The sequence below is a fragment of the Panulirus ornatus genome, chromosome 4 (genome assembly GCF_036320965.1).
Source record: "Panulirus ornatus isolate Po-2019 chromosome 4, ASM3632096v1, whole genome shotgun sequence".
Lineage (NCBI taxonomy): Eukaryota > Metazoa > Arthropoda > Malacostraca > Decapoda > Palinuridae > Panulirus > Panulirus ornatus.
Window position 1 is genome coordinate 2,816,421 of NC_092227.1, and position 19,079 is coordinate 2,835,499.

At 43.2% G+C, this 19,079-nt stretch overlaps 1 protein-coding gene across 7 annotated transcripts in view; it reads right to left on the reverse strand.

Annotated features, from left to right (window-relative positions):
- Positions 1 to 19,079, reverse strand: part of SppL (signal peptide peptidase-like protein) — a 129,858-nt gene that overhangs the window by 49,510 nt on the left and 61,269 nt on the right. For 2 of the 7 annotated variants that reach the window (XM_071692315.1, XM_071692324.1), the window contains one exon: positions 5,555 to 6,370. The exons of 3 other annotated variants lie outside the window; for them this stretch is intronic. In XM_071692315.1, coding sequence (XP_071548416.1) covers positions 5,555 to 5,580 — 26 coding nt within the window. In that variant the 5' untranslated portion in view covers positions 5,581 to 6,370. Of the gene's footprint in view, positions 1 to 5,554; positions 6,371 to 15,224; positions 15,330 to 19,079 lie in introns of those variants that run through there. 2 more of the 7 variants (XM_071692342.1, XM_071692351.1) reach the window with 2 other exon arrangements.

Sequence of the window (19,079 nt, forward strand, 5' to 3'; positions counted from 1 at the left end):
GTGCTCTAACGGACGTAGAATTACGTCCCTGTACAGTGCAAATAGTAACATACGTACACCATTACCAATCACTACACAATCAATTAATAACCAAACAATCAATCACAAATTATCAATTACCACAATCAATCAATAACCCATACGACCAATCAGTCACCCCATACAATTAATAAATCACCATGCAACTGATCGATCACTACATACAACCAATCACCTTACAAACGGTCAATCACTACACAAACAATCACTTACCCAACAAACAACCACTCACCACACAAACGACCAATAGCGAACAAAAATTTAATCCTAACGCAAACCATAAACCATCACTCAAATCAACCACCACACAAATATACTCAACCAACACATATACAACCATTCACCAAACAAACAATCTATCTCTTACAAGCAAAACAATCACAATAATTCTTGAGCATATCAGTATACGCAAACATACTCAACCACCACATAAAACCTTACCTACACCACGCAATCCAATCACATGACTTCATACAAGATCAGTCGATGTGTAAATTCACAATCGACCGTTGCACAACGGCAAGACACACACAATCAACCATTGAAAAAAAACAACAGCAATCACAACCACTACAATCACTGCACAATCACTACAACACCGCATACACGATCACATTCATTCACATGAAGTAATACATCGTAGTTTTACCATAATCACTTACAAAATATTCACGACACAAACTTCACCGGTCACAACACCGTTAATCACAAAACAAGCAATCTCAACAACCAATCATATAGCTACAAAAACGCAATCCAACCACCGCACAAACTCAGTCACAAACACAATCAAACCGCCTTAACAAGCACAATCAGTCACCATGCAAAGACAAACACAAAACAAAGATCTAAGAGGTACAGTACACCCCCAGTCATGGGACACATAATGTATTCACCTCATCTTCATGGAGGAGGTGAATTTTCATCCGTCACAACCAGTCATACCCAAAGGTCGTACCGTCGTGCTCGAGTGTCGTACCACCTGTGCTCAAGGGTCGTACCACCACCCGTGCTCAAGGCTGCTCGAGGGTCGTATCACCACCCGTGTCGGACTACCACGCAACTTCCCACACGCTACATACACGTCCTCCACATTCACATCCTCGTCAACCACTCCATTCCACTCCTCTCACACCATAAGAGCAACTCTCTTATCAGTGTATACCATTAATATATGTGATTACTACATGTGATTTCTTTGTATATATGTACCGTGTCTTTACTCCTGTGTATGTACACACACACACACACACACACACACACACACACCCTAGCCCATCCATGTGATTTCCATGTATATATGTACCGTGTCTTTACTCCTGTGTATGTACACACACACACACACACACCCTAGCCCCTCTCCTCCACCATCTGGTCAGACCTCTCTCTCCGTAGCGTGTGCGTCAGGCGATGGCCATGTGGGAGTCTGACCCACACAACCTCAAAATGTGTGTTAAGAGAGCGTAGGGTCGATCCTGACCGCCCTTGACCAAGCCTAGTGCAGTCGTTCAGGACTGGTAAGATATGCCCAATGTGCTACTGCTGGGGGCGTCTCTTGTGTCTCACTTTGTGCATGGAGGCTGTGGCAACAATGCGACACAATCTTATTAGGCAAACGTAAACAAAAGAGAATAACCAGAGAATATTCTTGTAACAAAAAGAGTTTACGTAAACATGACACACACACACACACACAAAGTAGGTAAAGACCTAATAATGAACAATCCCAAGATGTAATACTAAATTCTCTCTCTCTCTCTCTCTCTCTCTCTCTCTCTCTCTCTCTCTCTCTCTCTCTCTCTCTCTCTCTCTCTCTCTCTCAGTTGGGGTCTGGGACCTTACCTTACTAAGGCAAACCTTACGATACTTTGGGAGGTCTTCTGACCCCCAAAAAGATGAGTGTAGGAGACCATTACTACTACGGTGGACCTTCTTCAACTCCTTAACAATATGGATGAGCGGTAACATACACAACTTCCTGAACGGGTGAGCCTAAAGGAGACATATCCACACACAGTCCATTACTCCCTGAGTGTGCTCACACACACTACTATCTATTCCGAGCATCTACGCATCTCTATTTAGCTCACGCACGTAGAAAGTTGCGCGCGCCAGAAAACTGGAGGACAGCCAATGTTGTGCCTTTCTTTCTTTCTTTTTTTTTTTTTACGAGAAGATGAAAGGGAATTAGCCCTGGGAGAGTCACACGTTGTGCCGCCACCAGGTACCCAGTCAGATCTCAAGGCTACTGGTGACCAAGAGTCCGGAGACACACCAGCGTCCAGGAGAGCGACCCCCGGCCCTTTAGGTGTTACAATGAGTCTCTCTGGCGAGGAGGAGGAGGAGGAGGGAACCTTCAGCCTAGCTCTGTTAATCTGACTCGTATTCACCAACGACCACAACGGTGTGACTGTCTGCAATCATATCTCCCGAGTGCCTCGTCATCCCTCGCTCACTCCACAGCAAGAAATTAGGTGGAGATAATGGTCGCGTCTCTTAGGAGATATACCACAAAGTCTGCTCCACCATCTCCAGTGAGGAGGGATGGCGAGAACGAGTGTGCTAACTGGAGCTCCCAGTAAGGCGTATAGTATACAACAATTCTCTCATACGATGACAGCCAAGCTGGAATTCCAGGCTGGTGGGAGGATGGGCTGGAAGTCACCCCTCTCTCAGTGATGACACATGGTATAGAACAAGGTGTGACGAGTCATTTGTTTTGTTCTCCCGTGGCAGTAAGGTGGACGACTGTAACGTGTGTGTGTGTGGGAGGGTCTGGTTCCCTCAAGGCCTTGCCGCGGGGTCCACTAATGTTATTTCTGACACACTCCCCTCTTGTGTTGCACATGACCCACCGAGACTTTTAATCAAGACCATATACTTTGGCTGATGATGCCTAATCACAGACAGCCGTATTAATCATTAGGGAACCACTCGCATGGAGAATAAAATAAGAGTGGTCAACCAGAACAAATGTAAATCATAGAAGATGGGAGAAGCTTCAGAAGAAAACCGGGAGGGGAGGATTTCCAGCCCCCCCCCCCCCTCTCACTCTCCTTTTAGTCGCCTTCTACGACACGCAGGGAATACGTGGGAAGTATTCTTTCTCCCCTATTCTCAGGGATACATATATATATATATATATATATATATATATATATATATATATATATATATATATATATATATATATATATATATATTGCACTAGCTCAAAACATATTAGTTTACTAACAATATGTCTCCCCTTCAAAGGCAACCATTAGTGTAACGTGAAGTATGTGGGTCAGTGATCAAGCTATGTTGTTTGAACACGACACAGGCACATACCTGACCTTAATCCAAAAGGTCAAGATCAAGGGGACCTTATCTGGGTACACAGCCATCCAGTCTTTGCGGCGTCTCTTGTCTCACGTCTCATACGGAGTTCTCCTCAATGAACTTTTAAACTCATGCCCAGAGCAGGAGACACTGGTAGTACGGTGACACAGCTTGATGTCCTCCTCAAGTGTGACGTCAAAGTATGATGTCCTCGAGGATGACATCTTATAAAGTATGATGTCCTCAAGCAAGGTATGGTATTCTCAAATGTGGTGTCACATTAAGGGAGATGTCCTAAAGTAGACAGCACCCTACTGTGGTGTACCACAGTGGTCATGTCCCAAACTTAAGATTGCGCCTGGAGTCCAAGACTGTGGGCGGGCTGCCCCTGGGCACAGGTCATGTAGCACACTTAAGACTGCTTCTGAGCCAGGTGTCCCAGACTGGGGTGTGCCCCTAAGCACACTCTCCCAACCTCAGGTGTGTCCCAAAAGCTCAACTCCCGAGGGTCGGAAACCGATTTCCCCCCTCCCCCGTCCACAGGATCACTCAACGGATGTGTTTACTAGTTGCGTGTCACGGATAGAGAGAGAGAGAGAGAGAGAGAGAGAGAGAGAGAGAGAGAGAGAGAGAGAGAGAGAGAGAGAGAGAGAGAGAGAGAGAGAGAGAGTTTTACACTCGTGTTGCCCCGTCTCTTAACCTCGTACGTGGTATATGTACCCTAATCTCTCTACTCCTTTGTGTGTAAGCACTCACAAACACCACCCCCTTCTCCATGGATTCGAACCTAAGATCTTCATTTCATTGGGTGGTTAGAGGAGAGGAAAAACGAGGTGGGACAGGGGAAGAGAAAGTCTGTAATGGAAGGGAGGACTGTAGTGTAGAGTGTAGGGAGTATGGCGTAGGCTTGATGCATGTAAGCTGAGGAGGAGGAGGAGGAGGAGGAGGATGTATGGGGGGAAGGGGTGTAAGGGAGGAGGAGGAGCAGAGAAAGAGGAAGAGAAGACAAGATTTATCATTCCTCCAACTCTGGCTCAGTGACTTAGGGCCAGCTAGGTCTCCACACACTTGACTATCGTTTCCCAAGAAGATCAATCGCTATCCGACGCTGGTGTCGACCCAGGTCACCAGTAGTCGTGACTCGTGACGCCAACCAGGTCATATGGCCATGTCGCCAACCAGGTCATCATGCCAGGTCGCCAACCAGGTCATCATGCCAGGTCGCCAACCAGGTCATATGGCCACTTCGCCAACCAGGTCATATGGCCATGTCGCCCACCAGGTCATCATGCCAGGTCGCCAACCAGAGGGAGGGTCACATAGCCAAGTTTACCACTATACAGAGAACAACTGAGCACAATACGTTCCAGAGACGAGGTACAAAATATCTTTTTAAAGACATCACAGTGGTGGAGAAATGGAATGAGCCACGTGGTGCTATGAATGGTGACGGTGGAAGACGAGTGGAAGAAAATGGTGTGTGAGTCAGTCTGAAAAGATACAAGAGATTGGGGAACTCAGCCCAGCCAGCGAGCACAAACTTTCCATGGAGACCAGACGAGGTTATCACCGATACTATTTAAGATATCTATCTGTCTGGTGATTAAATCTATCTGTTCGTTGATTACAATTCATCGTCGTGATACTATTTATATGTCTCGTTGGATAATTCACTGTCTGTTGATTACATATTCTATGTCTCGTGAGCATTCATCTGTCTGTAATACAATTCATCTGTCCGTGATTAAATCATATGTCCGGGATACTCATCCACGTCTCGTGATACATAATCTATGTCCGTTGATTACTATTCATCTGTCGTTATTACATATTCTATGTCTCGTTGATTACATATTCTATCTGTCTCGTTGATTACATATTCTGTCTCGTAAGACCCATCTCATGTAAAGGTAATTAATTACATTTGTACTCTCACCTCATTCGGTACCGTACGACCGTTGAGCAGGACGGTACGACGTGTACTGTACATGACGATACGTAACCAGGGGTACGATGGCCTGACCTTTGACCTGACCCATCAAGAGGAAGGTGAGGTCAGGTCAAAGGCCAGGCCATCATACGCAAGGTTTTGTAGTGCCGTATATTCAAGGGTCGTCCTGTCGTGCTCCAAGGTCGTACCGCGTTGCGGCATAGTGCGTCACAGGTTTACGCAACACTTTCTTTTTATACTTACGCCATTTCCACCGCGTGTTGCGTCATCTTGCGGCTGGCACCTCCGGCGGCGTCTGGATGGGTAGTGGGTGGGCGTGCTGCGGGCGTGCGACTAGCGGCGACCCCGCCCAAGCAAGGGGAAGTCGGCCTGCACGGACACACCTCTTCCTCACGTGCTTAGCCAGCATAAACAACCCACTCCACCATCACTTGGGGGAAGAAAGGAGGAAGATTCGAAGCAGTGAGACGCTCCAAATCACTGGTTCAGTGCACTATGTGGTAGTCACCTCTGCTTGCTCGAGAGGGTTGAACCTAAGACCTTCGAATCACTGGTTCGGTACACTAGTCTCTCTCTCTTCGGCTGGCCCGAGAGAGTCGAACCTGAGAAGTCTCGAATCACTAGCTCGGTACAGGACACTCTCTTCTACTAGCTTAAGAGGGTCGAACCGAAGACGTTTCGAATCACTGGTTCGATATACTACCCTCTTCTAACTCAGGAAGGCCGAACCCAAGACACTTTAAATCACTTGTCCGGTGTACTTACGGGTCGAAAGATGAGACACTTCGAGTCACTGACTCTGTACACTTTGAGCCGTCTCGTCTCCCGGCTCGGGAGTCAAACCAATGAGACCCTTCGAGTCACCTGCTCAGTGCACTGGAGGCCTCGTCAACCGATGGTCGAAGCAGTGAGACGTTTCGAATCACTGGTTCGATACACGTGTTGGGAGAAGAAAGGTCTCGACTCCCGCCTTACAACTGCTGGCCACGACAGGAGTCTCTCAGGCCGGTGTAACTGGTGTTATCAACTAATACTGGCACACTGCGATCTATTCGTCTGCTGCACGTCATAAAAAAGGAAGGTTCAGCTTTAATTGAAATGTAATAAGTATATATATATATATATATATATATATATATATATATATATATATATATATATATATATATCAGGGGGTTCTATAAGGACACATAGGACTAACCCGCCTACGCGCCCACCCGCCCATCAACCCACCCACGCACGCACACGCCAGCCGGACACCACCATCCAGATAACATAAACATTTTGGTTCACATGACCTCCCGTGCACGACGCATGACGTCATGATGACGTTTTTTCCTCCTACTTACAGGCCTAAAGTAAGTCACTACACTACACACTTTCACATCACATACCGCTACTTTTTTACGTTAGCTGAGACAGCACGGGAAACTGAGGCCCTAATCAAGGCCATCTCATCAACGCCGTGTATATATATATATATATATATATATATATATATATATATATATATATATATATATATATATATATATATCCAAAGCTGAGCCAGGTACCTACTCTATCGACTAACCCCCTAAGGATGGATGGACAGCTGGGGTGGCTGTGGACCGACCATTGCAACCTCTGAAGATGTGTTAATACACGAGAGCGCTCAGGATCTCATGTTTCCTTTACCGTGTGATTTTTTTTCAGCGCGCACACACACACACACACACACACACACACACACACACACACACATATATATATATATATATATATATATATATATATATATATATATATATATATATATATATATATATTATGTGATTAAGGCTCTCCTCCCTAGCCCCTACGTATGACTGGGAAAGTGTTTGACCTCCTTGAATGGACTTCTGCCTTCTGGCCCAACTCAAGTATGCGAACTAGTTTTCTGGCCCGACTCATATAACCGAACTAGTTACCTTTAACCTAAAGATTAACCTAACCTGTGCTCAGGAAACAGGGTCATAAGCAGCACAACATTTTCCACATAAGCTTCAACTGAAAACATCGTAAAATCTTATCATCCGTCTGAAACATTTCATCCCAAACAAGGGATACAACACATCACAATAACCCATAACCATTACAGGTTCTCTCTTTCCCCTACCTCACCTCTCACGGGCCTCAAGCCTAAACGTCTTTTGGGATACGCAATTCTCTCTCACTAGTACTCAACTTAAGGTGTAGCAGTCGGGATGAAAGAGACTTGGTTGGATTTCCAAACAGGCGAGCGAGAGCACCCAGCCTACAGCTGTCCACATGGGTGAGAGAGAGAGAGAGAGAGAGAGAGAGAGAGAGAGAGAGAGAGAGAGAGAGAGAGAGAGAGAGAGAGAGAGAGAGAGAGAGAGAGAGAGAGAGAGGTCGTGTCCAGCCACACATTCGGTGACTGGACTTACACTGATATTCTCATTTTTTTTTTCAGTAGCAATTCTTTTCCCTTTTTTTCAATAATTTCTTTCGTACTCTGACGACCGTTTGAAACCCTGACTACGCCCACAAAATCCCCTCTCAGCCAAGCCACAAAGGACGTGGACCCATGACACACACACACACACACACACACCACACACACACACACACACACGCGCGGAGGTACGGACACTTGGACGTTATCACTGCCTGACTCAAAAGTCGTGTCACAGAGCAATCGTGGGCGTTACTAAAGAACCTCATGTAACCATTGCCAGCAGAATTTTACTCTCCCACACTGCAAAGTTGCGCACCTGAAAGCTGTAGAGTCAGTGAATTCACAGATATATATATATATATATATATATATATATATATATATATATATATATATATATATATATATATATATATATATATTCCTATGAGTCCACGGGGAAAATGAAACACCAAAAGTTCCCAAGTGCACTTTCGTGTAATGATCACATCATCAGGGGAGATACAAGAGAGAAATATAAGTCAGTTGATAGACATCGAAGAGACGAAGCTAGGACGCCATTTGGTAAACATGTGTGTGTGTGTGTGTGTGTGTGTGTGTGTGTGTGTGTGTGCGTTTCATCCTAATCAATGTTCCACTGAAGGTATATGGAAAGAATCTTACCTCTGCCCACTTTTGAAAGATCACTTATAAGTATATGCCTCTGTTACGTAGATCCAGTGTGGCTACTCACAGTTCCTGAATACTTAACGTATTGTCATACCATTCAATCTTTTTTTTTTTTCTATGTATGCATTTCTCGCCTACAGCTCAATCATCAATCACCCAGACCCAATCCCTGGACCATCAGTGCACTCTCCGGCCCGTAGCAGGATGGGCAGGTGGACAGAATAAACTCGCCCGCTCTGGGCGTCGCAAAAAAAAAAAAAAAAAAAAAAAAAAAAATTCACTCTTACTCACTCACTCACTCGCTCGCTACCATCGGTATATATACAATACAACAGCAGCTCCTCCATCTGGCAGGCGCGCCCCTCCCGGGAGTGTGTGTGTCAAGTCTCTGGTGTGCGATTCACTGAGTCAGACAAAACATCCCCCTGACGGTGCGAGTCAACGGGTCACGTGACTTTGAGAGAGAGAGAGAGAGAGAGAGAGAGAGAGAGAGAGAGAGAGAGAGAGAGAGAGAGAGAGAGAGAGAGAGAGACCCACGACCACTATCCCGCGCCTCATGGGAGGTCAGCGCGCTTAACTCGTCCAAGAAAAATATCAAGGGTCAACAGTGGGGGGTTGGGGTGGTGGGGGGGTTTAAGCGCGAACAACAGACACTTGAGCTGCACCTCAACTCATGGATATTCAAGTCCGCCTGCCAGGATGATGGAGAAAGCGACCGTTTGGAAAAGACGAAAAACGTGCCGACGGGCGAGAGAGAAAACGGACGCCATCCAAGTAGGACGAGGATAACAACACCCACCCACAGTTTATCCCCGCCTAAATATAGTACATATAATCTGGACTGATGGCTGCTGGCAGACAAGTGCTACGCCGTGTCCCAACACAGCTTCATGGATCATCAGGCTGAGCACAGCTTCGGGACCGCAACCCAAAGCAGGCACAAGCTTGGCCGGCCGTGGAGGCAAAAAAAAAAAAAAAAAGAAAAAAGTAAGACTTTCACTGACATCGCTAGAAACAATGGTCCTTCTGGCCAAGAAGCGCAAAGGCCACATAAGCGTTCATTTATCAGCACCCACACACACACACACATCCTCCCACTTCTGTAATATCCGTAATGCGTTGACTATGTGTATATCCAGCCGAACGGCTGCCTAAATTCAATAAGATTATTTACACAGGCCTCTGCGGTGTAATGGCCAGCATTACTGACCATGAATCACCACAGGCCAGCCCGGAGACGAATCCCCAAGCGTTCGAATCCTGGGCCTTGACAGATGTGTGTGTGTGTGTGTGTGTGTGTGTGAGGTAAAGACATGGGACGCATGAACCAGTTGAAGTGACGAGGCAACACGAGTGTAAAAATAGTCATCACGCAAGCACTCGGGCACGCTTATCTCCAGTACTAAACGAGTAAACTTTTCTAAACAAATATGATAATGCGACAACAGAAATCGATGCTCCGCCAGTCTACTGTCATCCACTTTAGGAGAAAATGTAATACGTCTCTATTGTTATAAAGTATTAAGTCTAGCGTAGGCTTTATTTACAATTTCGTGATGGGAGAAGAATAATCCAGAATCCAGTTACGCGAAATTATGTGTAGTATAATGAGTAATCCACTCTTACGAACGCTACATACGCCACGCTCACTGTTGCTAAATTTACGCCAGCGAGTTGAATCCAATCGAAGCTACGTTAGGTCTGGCGTAACATCTAATCCATTCTCACGAACGCAGTCTAGCGTAATGCTGAATCAAATCATACGTCTGCCAGCGAACGAATGTCCGAAGACTAAGACCAGCCAGCGCAGGTGAACATATATTGAAATAACTGTAGACAATACGTTTCCGGGATCGTATAAAAAAAAGTAACGACCAGTATAATAAATAATAATAATAATAATAATAATAATAATAATAATAATAATAATAATAATAATTACTGAGACTAGCTCGTTCTTATCTTTCAGTTCGACATCAGATAAGACAAGCAATGTGGCTGAGGCAGGTAGTTCCACCACTGTCCCAGTTACAACTAGTTATTCAAATCTCCTGTCATTGTATACACCAGTCTCCCGAACGACAGCTCCCCGACCCGTTATGCTGATTAGGGTGGTACCCGTTGCGGTCTTACGAGCGTTAAAGTCTACCATAATGTTTAATCCACTCTCATATTCCAGCCTAGGGAAGGGAAGGGAGGTGATAGCCCCTCCTCTCGCTCAGTGATATGCTTAGGGAATAATGGCCATTTATACACCGTTTGCGATCATTCTATCAGTTCCTCGAGAAGAAATAATCAATGTATGTTTCTATGATTTATACGAGCAGGCGAACCATAAAACAACACTGTGGTATCAACACTGACATATATATATATATATATATATATATATATATATATATATATATATATATATATATATATATATACATATATATATATATATATATATATATATATATATATATATATATATATATATATATATATATTCATAAGAACGAAATCATCTTTAATCATATTTATTTGTTAGTGCATAAACACTCAATCATGTACCACAAATCTATTCTAAAAAAAAAAAAAATAGCTGACGTCCTCATACGATAATTTCATACAACAGCTCTATCATGTATCTTGAAAATTTGACTAAAATTACTGACTACATCTAATATACAAATATTGAAATAAAACGCCGTCTCAAATACAATGTTATCTTACATACCACTCCATTATATAGATCTTATCATCATTATCTTGACGAGTCCACAACTCGGTCAGTCTCTCAAGTTATTGATGTCTCCAAAACGCACCTATTGCCTCCTGGGCAAGGAGCTGGATGTGTGGGCTTCAGTTCTTTGGTCAAGCGATATTCCATGGCAGAATTTCTTAAGCGCAGGGTATGGCATGTCACCAAGGTAGGGATCAACGTCAGGGTGGCCGGGTTATGACCAGTGCCAGAATACATACCCAAAGGGATCATAGAAATACTGAACCTAATTCTAAGAAAGCCAATTCCAGCATCATTCTAATCTAACCTTATCTAATCTAAGTTCAATGTCTGATAAGTCAAGCGCAATGTTTAATTCAGTCTTACGTCCGCTAAAGTCGAGCACGATCTATATTATATTCTTCTTGGTGCTCTAGGCTAACGAAAATCCCTTCTGATAACAAGGGCATAACAGTATATTTATATAAATCTAAATTACCGGACCAATTAAACTCACGACCACTAGATCACGCACAAGTTCGTCAATTACCGTTAACCTACCCATGAAGCTGCCATGCAGATGCTGCATTGATCATATCCCGCTAATTAGTTATATTCATTAACGATCACTGAAAATATGAAAAAATAATAAATCTTAACATTACAGACTTATGTGTGTCAGGTCACGAAGGGAAGAGAGGAAGGATAAGCGAGAAAAATAACCTTTAGGCTTGGATATACACAGGTTGGCAACTCGTCTGCGCACGCACTCCTCGTCACACTTTGGTGAACGCCTGGTGATTGTCAGTGTCCATTAAGTACTTTTGTGGTGTTTACATCACAAATTATGGCTTAGCAAACATACACGTACCCTTCTTAATTAGTTATTTACTGGAACATTTATAAGGCTAATGTATTATGCAAATCAAACTGAAGTAAGAATATCTTGACAACTATAACCCCCAGAAGTTTTACAATTTGCCAAGAATATAACAATTAGCCCGTCTGTTGGGTTAAGAGGGGCCTCTCGACTGCCGGGGTTGTTGAAGCCACCAACGTCAAGCAACAATCCGAAAATGACGTTCTCACTGCGTATATCATGACGGCCCTTGGAGATGGTTGTACTGTTGTACTGCACAAAGACCTATTTGGTCTATGCTTCAAGAAGCGGTTGCTCTTCCCGCCCTCCCACGCTCAAGTCACGTACTCATCCACTGTGAACGAGACACTTTCCCTGCCACCCCTCAGTCACGCACCCAACCACTGTGAACAAAACACTTTCCCTGCCACCCCTCAGTCACGCACCCAACCACTGTGAACAAAACACTTTCCCTGCCACCCCTCAGTCACGTACCCAACTACTGTGAACATGACACTTTCCCTGCCACCCCTCTGTCACGTACCCAACCACTGTGAACATGACACTTTCCCTGCCACTCCTGTCACGTACCCAACCACTGTGAACATGACACTTTCCCTGCCACTCCTGTCACGTACCCAACCACTGTGAACATGACATTTTCCCTGGCACCCCTCAGTCACGTACCCAACCACTGTGAACATAACGCTTTCTCTACTTTTTGTAATTAGTCTTATTTGGCAACTTACTGCACTCAGCAACTGGGCTTTCAAGTCAATGTTTTCCAATTCCCTTGTTAAATCGCCATGGGCCATGTATATGGTGAGTGTGTGTGATCACAGAACTATCCTTAACACTTGAAGAACGTGTTATCCCTGGCAGTTGATAGGCCAAAGGCTCAAAAACCAGCCAACTATTCTCACCAATATCAAATTTAGGTTTTTTTTTTTTTAACCTGATCCTCGACGTATCTTTTTGAAATATGTCATCCACTAAGTACACTTTCATCATGTCACCACCAATGTGTACGTCTAAGGAATACAAATTCAACATTTCTTAGTCTTTCCTGATTGTGGAGAGCATAAAATATGAGGCACAATGTTGCGACGCTTCGATATTATGGGCCTGATCTTTGACCTGACCCCGAATCTCTTCGGCACTGTGAAATTCAAAGGCTAATAGAATATATATATATATATATATATATATATATATATATATATATATATATATATATATATATATATATATATATATATATATTTACATATATATATATATATATATATATATATATATATATATATATATATATATATATATATATATATATATATATATATATATATATATCACTGACACGCTAAGAATGATATAATTGCGGTAGCGAATTCAACAAAATTGCAATAATAATGGAGACAACTGGTAATTCAAAGCCTCCCGTGTCCAACAGCTGAAGGTGGCAACACCACTAAATCATGCCACTGGGGACCGCAACCTCAGCCTCCAACACCACCTGCAGAAAGGCCTTACCTTTTTCATAATTAGGTGGTGAGTGGTGAGGGAGGAGAGCGGGGGGGGGATAAAAAAGGAGTGGCTAGACAGGAGAAGAAGGTAGGGAAATTTAGCGTAGTAAAGGTTCGAGAGGGGTGTGTGGCTTATTGGATATTCATCTCCAGTGCCCTCCAGTACCTCTCAACGTCCTTCCCTCCTCCCTGTACACCAAGGACTCGGTAACCTGACCCCCGCCCCGTGAAGGGAATACTTTCCCTCCTCACACACACACACACACACCAGGGGATCTGGGCCAAACACGATCACCTCGCAGATGTCATGGGACGGGATTGTTCCCTCCCACCGTATTGGGGACGGTGGGTGGTACCCCCACGGAGATGGTTTACCATCAGTAGACACGAGGTACCTAAGGGTACTGGAACTGGGGGTACCCCAGTGTGGTTTTACCCCCACTAGAGAGAGGGGTAACGTTAGGGTGTCGTTTTACCTACACACCTGAGATGGGGTACCCCAGGGTGATGTTTTACCCCTCTAGAATTAGGAGTAGCCTTGGGGCGTCGTTTTACCTCCATACTGGAGGTGGGGTGCCTCAAGGTGATGTTTTACCCCCACTAGAGTTGGGGTAATGCCTACATTACAGACACCAAGGTGGTGTTTTACCACCTCCCCCCACCTGGAGAAGGAATGTGGTGGCGAGGCCGTACATGGCAAGAGCCGGGCCATCGTTCTAATGGGAAAGTAAGAGTGATGGGTGACACGCCACTAGGGAGATGAATGACTTATCAATCACGCAATAATAAAAAAAATCAGTTGTAGTTCAAGAGTTGAAAAAAATATATATATATCACGGAAGATGTCTTAAATACCCATCCTATGTCCTACATCTAAGAGATTTATAGTCGTCGTAACACCAAAATTCACAACCCGTCTGCTCCAGTAAACTGTTTACATCCCCCAAGCTCCCCAATACAAGAAACAACAAAACTCGAACCTTTTGTACCCGGGACCACGAGACGCGTAGATGTACACGTGAACCAACCCCCCCCCAGAGTGAGAGGGACACCCGATAACGACACCTTCCTTCAATATCGTACTGAAGTTACACCCACTCCCTCCACGTAGTGCATGTTAAGAGGAACTCCACACTGGCGGGGAACGGGGCTGTCATCTAACGAATATATCCGCATTACGTATCCGTGGGTCAGCCAACGATGCTCTGGTATGCGTCGACTGTGTGCAGAACACTAGGGCAAAATAGTCTGTGCTGGTGCAACTGGCAACATTATTGTTTGGTCACACATATATAAGTGTCCTAGCACTTACGCGACTGACAACAATACCCTATGCTTGGATAACGGACAATACCCCGTACTTAGCTGACGATAATATTCAATGCCTACATTACAGACAACAATTTCCTTAGCTTACTTGACTGATAAGAACACACACACACACACACACACACACACACACACACACATATATATATATATATATATTTTTTTTTTTTTTTCATACTATTCGCCATTTCCCGCGACAGCGAGGTAGCGTTAAGAACAGAGGACTGGGCCTTTGAGGGAATATCCTCACCTGGCCCCTTCTCTGTTCCTTCTTTTGGAAAATTAAAAAAGAAAGAAAAAAAACGAGAGGGGAGGATTTCCAGCCCCCCATAAAACCATACGAAAACGTAAAAATACGAAATGTCAAGCGCTTTTCTAATACTTACATCGTCAGGACTGAACCTATGCTAAGGGAACAAGAGTATAATAACACCAGCCGCCACTAGCAGAGGCAGGCGAATGAATCCAGACACAGGTGGAGCGGTCAGGGAACAGGTCACCTCTGATGACCTCACCTCTCTCAAGTTAAGAAGCTCAGGTTAACCTATGTTAAGCCACAGGTCACCACTGATGACCTCACCTCTCTCAGCTAAGGTAAACCTATGTTCTGGGAAACATATATTTCACTTACGAAGCTATTTGATTTCTATAAATCATACTGATTCCTATAAATATCTCTACTATATTTGATGGGAGACGATTCAGTAATATTTCTATCCATTACTGAGTATTTTATGTTACAACCTTAACACTGCCCCAGTCAATTTGATGACCAAGGTCTCTGGGGTGGGCAAGTAGTGCAATGGATTCTGGACCATACTTAACACCAATGCAAAACTTATCACACCCTTTACAAGTTACAGAAACTCTGAAAAGCTTTTCCCTAACCGTATCATTCTTGCTGAAGACCACATCACTTTTCATTGAACATAACAGGGCAAAATTAAGGCAAGTTCTCACAGTGGGGTAATATCAACATGTGTCTGTTCACAAAGGGTCCTTTACCTTGTTACAACATTGTGAAAAGAATTTCCAGCAAAATGACAAGCTGAATCTAGGAAATGTTTGAGATGCTGTGAGTCATAACCAAATTATCTTGTCATCAAATTGACTGGAACCTGGAACAGTGGTATCACATATAATATTCAGTGATGAACAGAAATATTAATGATATTAATATGGATCAAAATGTTGGTTTAAAAAAAATCAGATAACTTTATAAGTGAAGGAATTTCATATGTGTTTACCAGAGCACAGGTTAACCTCGAGTTTGCAACCTGAGAGAGGAGTGAGGTCATCGAGGGTGACCTGGGCCTTAATCCCTTCCTTCAACTGCTTAATTCATCTGCCTGTCCCGTCCAGTAGCGGATGGGATGATACATCGTGTTTCACTTTATTCACTCCTGACGACGTAATTATACGAAAGCGTACGTATTGAAGGCTATTCATATTTTTCTATGAAAACTATTTTCATTATTCGAAAATACTTTCCGTCTGTCACAGGCCATGTGTGATGAATTACTTGCTGTACTATATACAAACTCGGGCAATCGTTGGATGTGGCCTGGGCAGCGCTACGTTACACAACTCGCTATGGCCTGACCTAAGAGCTTATGGGCTTCATCGGACGGTGTGATGGGATCCAATCTCGTTTCCTTTAGTACTTTGCTGTGTATATGGTGCTGGCATTAACTGAGAAGGGCTTTCAGTGATTGGCTTATTGTTTACCTTTAGGCTTAACAACTGCAACAATAAATAAATAAAAAAGCAAATAAACTAATAAAATCCAGATGTTACAGATAATTCTAAGATCACGCACACTCTCATTATGCCTGTGGCCCATGTCCTCAGTATATCATCTTCCGAGCTCAACATAATCGTCAAACATTTGAAACTGGAATTTCAGTAAATGAAGAAAAGCCCGATTTGAATACCCACTTTTAAATTAGACCAGATCATAATATATGTTATTATTACACAAGAAAGTGCACTTGAGAACTTATCGTTTTTCATTTTCCCCTGGACTCATAGGAATATATATATATATATATATATATATATATATATATATATATATATATATATATATATATATATATATATATATATACAGAAAGAATGTATGTGAGAAATACTTAGAAAAGCAAATGGATTTGTATGTAGCATTTATGGATCTGGAGAAGGCATATGATAGAGTTGATAGAGATGCTCTGTGGAAGGTATTAAGAATATATGGTGTGGGAGGCAATTGTTAGAAGCAGTGAAAAGTTTTTATCGAGGATGTAAGGCATATGTACGTGTAGGAAGAGAGGAAAGTGATTGGTTCTCAGTGAATGTAGGTTTGCGGCAGGGGTGTGTGATGTCTCCATGGTTGTTTAATTTGTTTATGGATGGGGTTGTTAGGGAGGTGAATGCAAGAGTTTTGGAAAGAGGGGCAAGTATGAAGTCTGTTGGGGATGAGAGAGCTTGGGAAGTGAGTCAGCTGTTGTTCGCTGATGATACAGCGCTGGTGGCTGATTCATGTGAGAAACTGCAGAAGCTGGTGACTGAGTTTGGTAAAGTGTGTGAAAGAAGAAAGTTAAGAGTAAATGTGAATAAGAGCAAGGTTATTAGGTACAGTAGGGTTGAGGGTCAAGTCAATTGGGAGGTAAGTTTGAATGGAGAAAAACTGGAGGAAGTAAAGTGTTTTAGATATCTGGGAGTGGATCTGGCAGCGGATGGAACCATGGAAGCGGAAGTGGATCATAGGGTGGGGGAGGAGGCGAAAATCCTGGGAGCCTTGAAGAATGTGTGGAAGTCGAGAACATCATCTCGGAAAGCAAAAATGGGTATGTTTGAAGGAATAGTGGTTCCAACAATGTTGTATGGTTGCGAGGCGTGGGCTATGGATAGAGTTGTGCGCAGGAGGATGGATGTGCTGGAAATGAGATGTTTGAGGACAATGTGTGGTGTGAGGTGGTTTGATCGAGTAAGTAACGTAAGGGTAAGAGAGATGTGTGGAAATAAAAAGAGCGTGGTTGAGAGAGCAGAAGAGGGTGTTTGAAACGGTTTGGGCACATGGAGAGAATGAGTGAGGAAAGATTGACCAAGAGGATATATGTGTCGGAGGTGGAGGGAACGAGGAGAAGTGGGAGACCAAATTGGAGGTGGAAAGATGGAGTGAAAAAGATTTTGTGTGATCGGGGCCTGAACATGCAGGAGGGTGAAAGGAGGGCAAGGAATAGAGTAAATTGGATCGATGTGGTATACCGGGGTTGACGTGCTGTCAGTGGATTGAATCAGGGCATGTGAAGCGTCTGGGGTAAACCATGGAAAGCTGTGTAGGTATATATATTTGCGTGTGTGGACGTGTATGTATATACATGTGTATGGGGGTGGGTTGGGCCATTTCTTTCGTCTGTTTCCTTGCGCTACCTCGCAAACGCGGGAGACAGCGACAAAGCAAAAAAAAAAAAAAAAAAAAAACATATATATATATATATATATATATATATATATATATATATTTATATATATATATATATATATATATATATATATATATATATATATATATATATATATATTTACTGAGAATTAAACGGGAACATTTTCAAACATTTTCGATGAAATAAATTCTAAACCAAAGAAAACGTTACAAAATATGGCAGACAGCTATATCATCAGAATTATGAATGGTATATCATGTCTATATATAGTCACATGAAAAATCATAGATATGAAAAAAAGACAAAATCAACTTTATATATCACAGTTCCTTATCGCATTTCTACAATGTTCCTGTATACCGTGAGTAAGGAACGTAACTTGACCATTCTTATAGCCTAAACAATCGCCAGCTTCTGGGAAGCGAGGAAATGGAAATAGCGACATGTGTAGCCTTTACCCAGACATTACCTCCGCTCGTACCCACTGGCAAGTCTTATCCTATCCTCGCCGCCAAGGATTTTAGCTGTAATATAAATTCATTTCCTACGGAACCATAAAGTAAGCCCTCCCCCCCCCCCTAAAAAAAAACTCAACTACCATAATATAATCCTTATCATAAACTAACAGCGTTACTTTTTTTTTCTATAAACGAAAACGCCATCTAAACTCGTATGCCACTAGATTGAATACTCACGACCCAGGCCCGAGTCATGTACACCGTATTTTCAAAAGTAAATCATCCGTCCATGCGAGTCCTGTACACCGTATTTTTCAAAAGTAAATCATCCGTCCATGCGATATAATGCGACACC